The sequence below is a fragment of the Merops nubicus genome, unplaced genomic scaffold, assembly GCF_000691845.1.
Source record: "Merops nubicus isolate BGI_N331 unplaced genomic scaffold, ASM69184v1 scaffold48803, whole genome shotgun sequence".
NCBI lineage: Eukaryota > Metazoa > Chordata > Aves > Coraciiformes > Meropidae > Merops > Merops nubicus.
In genome coordinates this window covers 31,821-39,564 of record NW_008601892.1, presented here as the reverse complement: position 1 = coordinate 39,564, position 7,744 = coordinate 31,821, and the positions used below count along the sequence as shown (strand labels likewise).

General features: G+C 39.7%; 1 protein-coding gene across 1 annotated transcript in view; it reads left to right on the top strand.

The window, feature by feature from the left end:
- SMPD4 (sphingomyelin phosphodiesterase 4, neutral membrane (neutral sphingomyelinase-3)) overlaps positions 1 to 7,441 on the top strand; it is a gene marked incomplete at its 5' end in the record, with an annotated part of 17,143 nt that extends 9,702 nt beyond the window's left edge. The window contains 9 exons of the mRNA XM_008938133.1: positions 1,805 to 1,950; positions 2,426 to 2,516; positions 3,498 to 3,598; positions 3,874 to 4,037; positions 4,732 to 4,937; positions 5,494 to 5,727; positions 6,221 to 6,352; positions 6,516 to 6,644; positions 7,093 to 7,441. Coding sequence (XP_008936381.1) covers positions 1,805 to 1,950; positions 2,426 to 2,516; positions 3,498 to 3,598; positions 3,874 to 4,037; positions 4,732 to 4,937; positions 5,494 to 5,727; positions 6,221 to 6,352; positions 6,516 to 6,644; positions 7,093 to 7,419 — 1,530 coding nt within the window. The remainder of the gene's footprint in view (positions 1 to 1,804; positions 1,951 to 2,425; positions 2,517 to 3,497; positions 3,599 to 3,873; positions 4,038 to 4,731; positions 4,938 to 5,493; positions 5,728 to 6,220; positions 6,353 to 6,515; positions 6,645 to 7,092) is intronic.
- Between the last annotated feature and the right edge of the window lie 303 nt (positions 7,442 to 7,744).

The following is a 7,744-nucleotide window of genomic DNA, read 5'->3' as shown; positions in this document are numbered from 1 at the left end:
CCTACTTCAGCTCTGTATTCATTGGGCCTTCATTTTGGGAAAGGGGCGGGCTGAGCATCTGTACTATAAAGCTCCTTAGCGCTACATGGAATTTTCCTGCTGTTTAATCCTTTATTTTTTTATAAAGTGCTATGATACCTCAAGGTACTACTTAGAAAGGAAAACAGGAACTACTACTTTAAATACTTAAATATTTTATGTTTATCCAATTAATGTGTTAAGAAAGGAATGGCATCCATCTGTCCTGCAAGCTAAGGTCTGCCAACAAAAAGACTTGTGAGGAAAAATACTTTTTTTAACCAGTAATGTTCATAACAGTGCTGAGCCGGGCTAAGAGAAAATTATAAGAGTTGCTAAGTGGAAAAACTACTGGCATCACCTGGAACGAAGCACTGAAATAGTGGTACTGTTGGGGGTTTTTTTAAGTTCAAAAGATACCTTTAAGGGAAGCCTAGAATTTATTTATTTTTTTAATTACACCTTTTCAAGGCCTATAGCCGAGTATTCAACCTCTCTAATTATTTTTGGAGACCTTGATCTAAACTCCTAGGACAAATAAGTTCTCAAGTGTTCTACCCTCTTATATAAACGCTCCTCTAGAAAACATGCTGATTCACCAGGAGCTGTCAAGAACACACAGCCAGCCTTCATTAAAACTGGTTACCCTCTCTCTTGGAAGAGTCTTAGATCTGCCTGTATTCATGACTACACGTATAACAATATACACTGTCATCAAGCCTTGAATCTTCAGGACACACAAAAACACACACAGAGACCCCCACCCTCCCAGCATTGGAAATAGTGTTGAATGGATTTAAGAACTGGAAGCACTTTTTGTTAAAAAATGCCTGCCAGTCCCCTAGAGTCATACTTGGTGTCTTACCTCGGCATGGCTGCATTTGGCATCCCAGAAACATCTTGTAGCTATTCTCTGATACAGTTTTTCAGCATCTTCTGTTATACTTGCAGCTGTAACTTTGGTTTCGTGTACCTTCTTCTGAACTTTTGAGAAACGTGAGTGCTGTGAAACTTAGAATACAAACAATATCTTAAAACCTGCTATCAGTAGTGGATTGAGACTAGTTCACTACTCTTAAAGCGGATTACAGCAGCAAAGGAGTTAGTGCTTTGTCCCCAGATTCTGCAGCAGACCAGCTCTGGTGCTGGGCACTCAGGAGAGCTAGCTGGTTTTTCCCCTCATTCATCTCCTTGCTATATTTTACACTCATCTATTAGTAACATCACTGTGGTTCACCATCACTCCTTGTGCTACTTTCACCCAGGCTACTTCTACCCTTAATGATGCAACAGGATCACACAGGACTTGAAGCAGTTCTTATTCTTACTATAACTCTTTCTAGGATTACTCTTTCTTTATAAGGCAGATGAGCACCAGCATAGGAAAGTGAACTCAGTAAAGCCAGCCAAGAGCATAAACAAAGGATCTGTTGTGCTGTCCACAGCAATGAACTTAGGCTGAATACTCTTTTTTCAGAAAGGGGTAAGTCAAAATCTACAAGTTACTCTGTTCTTTAATGGTAGCCTAAAATTCAGTAAAGTACTGTAGGTGATTCTTCTTACAATCACATTATCAGAAATATGCTACTTGGCAGAAGATTAATGCAGCTTGTCCTGGGGGCAAGTATGTCTAAAATCAGGTGTCACCAAACTACAGTGAAGAACCTAAAAGGAGGAGAGCATTTCTTGTATCTCAGTTTCTAATCTGAGAACTTAATTTTCCTGATTGATCTTCTAGACATTTAGCAAATGATACTCATCTTCCTGTCTTTTGCTTTGAATCTAGGAGTCATTTAAGCCCACTGAAGAGCACGTGCTAGTGGTAAGACTGCTTGTGAAACACCTGCATGCTTTCAGCAACAGCCTGAAACCAGAGCCTCTCTCCCCTTCAGCCCACTCCCACACAGCCAGCCCACTAGAGGAGTTCAAAAGGTAGGTACATGAGCAGCCTCTGAAACATATAGAACTTCTCCGTGGAAAGCTCTGTTTGCACTGAGAAGTTGAATTAAGTTGTTTTGATGGCTAAATACAGCAGTACATTATTAAAAGTACATGAATGCTAATGGGTTATGTTTCTTGCATCCACTAGATGGAGGGGGAGTGCAGCTTCAGGAGGGGGGAATGTCTTGCTATTACACTAGTCTATATCTTGGCACAGGTTAAAGAAAAGAAAATTCTATTAGAAGATTCTGGCCAAGGTTAGTGGAGAATGTTATCTTTATGTCTTTGAGTTGAAATTCAATGGCCATGAGTAGCTTCAGCTAAGAAAGAACAAGTTTGAGTCAGTCCTTTCTGTATTTGTATTTGTAGAAGTGTGCTTTGTTGTTGGTCAGTTGGATTGGGAGGTTTTTTTGGTTTTAAAATTTGCTGCTGGGTTATACATGTGACTGTCTGAATCTGTTTGCAGGGTTGTAATTCCTCGGTTTGTCCAGGAGAAACTTTATATCTTCCTGCAACACTGTTTTGGCCACTGGCCTCTGGATGCCTCTTTCAGAGCAGTAAGTATCTGCTTCTCTTTCCAAGCCTGTACTCAACAGAATTAGTAATTAGGTATGACTGTAAAATATTTTTTTTCTAGAGCAGTGAAATTGTTTATATAACTTGTACATTGAATGTTAGGGAAAGTGCCAGTTAGACGTAAGAAGGAAGTTGAATAGATCTTTGTGAGAATTACTACAGATTGTTGGCTCATTTTCCTGACACTGAAAATGGCTGTTCATTAAAAAGAAGTAGGTGTTACTCTTGGAACAGACACGTTCTTATAGGTCCTAATTTCTTAATATCTAATTTGATAGGTCATAAACAAAAGAAAAATACGATACTAACTTCTGACAGCAAAATACTGCAAATATTGCCTCCTGCAAGTGGGAAAAGAAATCACAGGCTGTGACTCTCATAATTAATTTAAGAGTTTAAAAATGTAGAATGTAAGAGGGCTAGATCTTGCACACTAGACCTACAGATGGCAGGATCACAGTGTTTGAGGTACATACATAAGGCAGAACGTCAGAGGGAATGTTTACAGAGATCACAGCAAACCTGTTCTTGGCTTCAGTGCAATGAGGACTCCACTGTTTCCTCAGGGGTGGGGTGGTGGCTATGTCTATGCAGAAGATGAGAGATGAAATAATACTAAAGTAGCATCTTGTTTACTTCAGTAGGAATGTGGTCAATGTTATCAGATCTGTTAAATGCAGCTTAAATGTGGCCAGCCACTAAGGTTTTTGTTGTAGTAGCTGTTTGAGAGCCATTTCGTTTGGGTATTACAGAAAATCCAGATTGGTCCAAATGAACACACACCTAGTTTTTTCAGTTCTTTTTCAAAGCTACTCAGATTACTAGAGAGAGCTTTATTCCTAAAAACTTTCAGATGTCATAAAGGTAATGTTCACTAGGTTTAAAAGAAACTTAAAAACTCCTTTCTGCCTTCCTTTCCAAAAAGTGTTGATACTCCTGGTTTTATGTGTGATTTTACTTAGGTTCTTGAGATGTGGTTAAGTTACCTGCAGCCTTGGAGGTATGCTCCAGAAAAGCCACCACAAAGTGCAGAACTCTTGCCTCGCAGTGTGTCAGAGAAATGGTAAGGAGGGAAACAACTGTGAGTGCCCTGAGCTAGGCCTCAAGTTTGTGTAGGTCCTGAGTCAAACAGCAGTGTCAGGAAGCATCTGCCAAACCAGATCAGCTTCTCAGAGACCGTGGTGCAACACAAGCTTTCATTTTGATAGTATTCTTGTCTCTGTGCAAATAGAACGTCTTTGCAAAGACAGTAGAAAATATTCCCTTAATGTTTGGCAGGAGACAAAATGATAATTACTCAAATAGCTGTACTCACAAATCCTGTACTCACTTTGACAGGGCTCCCTTCATTCAGGAGAACCTACTCATGTATACCAAGCTGTTTGTAGGATTTCTGAACAGAGCTCTTCGAACAGACTTGGTCAGTCCAAAAAATGCTCTGATGGTGTTCCGAGTAGCCAAGGTCTTTGCTCAGCCCAATTTGGCTGAAATGATCCTGAAAGGTAAATGGATATTTTGACATCTTATGCTGTCCTATCTCAGTCTTTCTTCACAATGGCTACATCCGACCTCAGAAGCACTGAAGTGAATAGACTTACTCTCCCATTCTGCATGCTATTTTGCCATTCAGAAATCTGTATGTCTTCTTAAAAATTGGTTGTATTGGTTTAATATGTCTAGAATTCTTTTCTAACAACTGTGAGTGAGACTTCATTCCATAGTTTTTCTTTAAAGAATAAAGAACACAATACTGGATGTTTACAGTAGAGAGTCAGTCAGACACTTGTCTTCCTTGATCAACTCGGGATTAAAACATCTTTTATCTCTAAAGGTATCTATACTTAGTAAAACAGCTAGTCATGTATGCACTTCTGGATTATTAGGATACAGTAAATTTGGAAGAGGCGGGATTTGACAAGTATCAATGTCTTTAGTGTCATGATTCTCTACTGCCTTGAAGCCTGTAACTTTTTTTCAATAAAACGCTGTCTGTGTGGTCTGCATTTGAATGTATTCCAACGTTTTCTGCTGTGGGCAAAGAATGGAAAAAAAGGTAATTAAGGCCCCTTTCCCTCTAGAACTACCTGCCTAACTAAAAGCACATTGCCCAGCAGACTCAAGATGCTTTGTAGCTACATCTTCCCCAGGCAAAAATAGTATTATGTAACCATCTCCACTACTTTTCTGAAATTCTAGGAGAACAGTTATTCCTGGAGCCAGAACTTGTTATTCCACATCGTCAGCACCGACTTTTTATGAGCCCCACACTTGGTGGGAGCTTCTTGTCATCATGGCCTCCAACTATTACAGATGCCTCCTTTAAGGTGAAGAGTCATGTCTACAGCCTGGAAGGACAGGACTTCCAGTATAAACAGATGTTTGGCACGGAAGTCAGAAATTTGGTAAGCAGCAAGTTTCTTGTCACCTGTCTTTCTACTTTGACAGGTGTTTTCTCAATGCTGAGCATTCATATTATGAGAAGTTAAGAGTGGAAAACTCTGTACTCTGCACTACTGTATAGTCAGGTTTACTGATGGTGACTTCTGGAACCTAGGGGTCTCAGTCCAGAATAGCTGTAAAAATCTGCTTGCTGTTGGCTAAATAAGTTAATATCACAGCTTGCTGCCTTAGGGTAGTATATTGTGAATATTTCCCCTCAGACATGCTTACTATGAACTTCTGAATCATTGTATTGATTGGTACCTGCCAGTCAGATAAAAACAGCCAGAAGGAGAATAAACAACTGAAAAACCTAAGAAGCACTCAAGTTTCTTAAATGCTTCAGCAGCAAAGAACTACCCTGCTGGAAACGTAAATAGCAGTCTCAGCCCATGTCCATATGAGCTAAAAGTTTGCCAGCTTTGCTCTCACTGCCAGGTATCAAGGCACAGTTTTGTTAGTGTATTGATGCTTAGTGGTCCTTCATGTTTGTCCACAACGTTTTTTGTTTTGTTTTAGGTGTTAAAACTGGCTCAGTTAATTTGTCAGGCACAGCAGACAGCAAAATCCATATCCGACCATTCTGCAGAGACAATGGCTAGCCATTCCTTCTTTTCATGGTTTAGATTTACACCATCTGAGATGAATGGTTCCTACACAGGCAATGACCTTGATGAAATTGGGCAAGACAATATCAAAAAAACAGATGAATATTTAGAGAAGGCACTGGAATACTTGTGCCAAATTTTTAAGGTACGTAACATCTTTCTACTTGGTTTCAAGTGATCACTCTGTTGAACTGTATAGTTTATACCAAGCCCAGCATCTTCGGAATGTAAGGAGCTATAAAAATATAACATAAAACTGCAACTATAAATGAATGGATGAACTACAAGTAGTCTGTTTCTTTGGTTAAACTTAAAAAAACCAATTTTCTTTGTCAGCCACACTCCCTCATACAGAACTGACCTAGGAGAAGACAGCTGTTTGACAGCTCTCCAGGAGTAAGGGACATAAACCAGAAACACCTCTCTTGGATTTCATGAGCACAGAAATCTGGAGAATTCTATCTCCTTGTAATGTCTTACCAAGGTGCTATTAAGCAGTTCTTGGTATCTGTGCAGGCTGTCAAAAGCTTCCAGTGCTAAGGAGTTTGTGAAGGGAGAAATAAATGAAATGGAAGGAGGTAGATCAAACATAAGCTTTAAGTACAATAACAACACAAACATGTGTTATTCTTGAGTAGCTGAATGAAGCCCAGCTGACCCAGATGATGATGAAGTGTGGGACAGCTCAAGATGAGACGGGAAAAAAGCAGCTTCCAGACTGCATTGAAACCGAGGATGGCCTTGTTCTTACACCCCTTGGCAGGTACCAGGTGAGAAATGAAAGTTTCCTTTCATTACCCTAGATGGTTCTTGGAAAAACAAGTTGTTCTCCTACATCAAGAGAAATACAACTTACATGGGGCTGAGAGGTGCCTGTATCAAGGTGTTTCAGGTGGGAGCTACAAGATAAGGGGTTTATTTTCCTGTTCTTAGATTATAAATGGCTTACGTAGATTTGAGGTGCAGTATGAAGGAGATAGTGAGCTCCAGCCCATCCGCAGCTATGAAAGCGCCGCCCTTGTCCGCCTCCTCTTCCGCTTATCCTCAGTGCTTAACGAAAAGGTAAGTGCAGCTCTGCCTCCTCCTCCATCACTGCAAACTGCTGTTCTTCACTGCACTTGCACATACCTGACACTCGGTTTGTTCTTGCTCTGTCTCCATTGTGGTCTAGATGGGTTTTTCCTAATAGTATCAGGCCTGCTATCAGAACCTGTAGTTCAGCTTTTCCTACACAAAACATTAATAAATAACATTTTAAGTGTATTCTTTATGCTTGATGAACAATGGAATGGTATTCAGAATGAATGACTAAAACAGGAAAAGCAAATCCTTTTGTTCTTACAGGTGTGATAGATACAAGGCAAGTCTGCACTGAAGCAGTTCTACTATCTACAAGTGCATTGTTTCCCCCTCCCTCCTATAATCCTCATGCTATGAAGAAAATTGTTAAGTTACACTTTATGACAGTAGTTGCAGCAGAATACTAATGCTTAAACTTCTCTTACCTCAGTTTGCTGATCAGATGAACATGCTTTGCTCCAGGGAAGATTTTCTTGGCAGACTTTGTCGCTATCATCTTACCAACCCCAGCATCATACAGAAAATCAGGCGTAGTCCCATGGTGAAGGACAGAACAAACCAGAAACTGGGGCCAAGGATCAGTCTGAGGTTTCTGGCTAGCTACAGGACTCTCATTTCTTTGCTGATGATCTACTTCATAGCATCCTGGCTTTACATTGGGCCAGTGGGCTGCACATTCATTATCCTGATTGGGTATTTTCTTTATGCTGTAGTAATGACTTTTTTCTCTGAAGGATGGAAACCACATGAACATTAATTCCTTCTCTGGGATTATACTTGTAAAAATAAATGTTTAAAGGACAAGTCTTGGATTCAAGGAGTAAAATGTTTGAATTGTCATATCAGACCTTCATAAACTATTTTTTAATATTAAAGTTTATAAAACTCAATTAACAGTGATACGGTCGGTCTTGTGGAGTGGAGATAATCAATGTAAATTTTATTTTTATAAAAGTGTTCCTACAGAATCTAATGACTGACTTTTTTTTTTTTTTGAGAGGGTAAGAATAAGCCATCGATACCGATACTACTGAAATGAATGGTGTCCTGTGTGGAAATGCTTTTGATTCAGCAGTAACTGC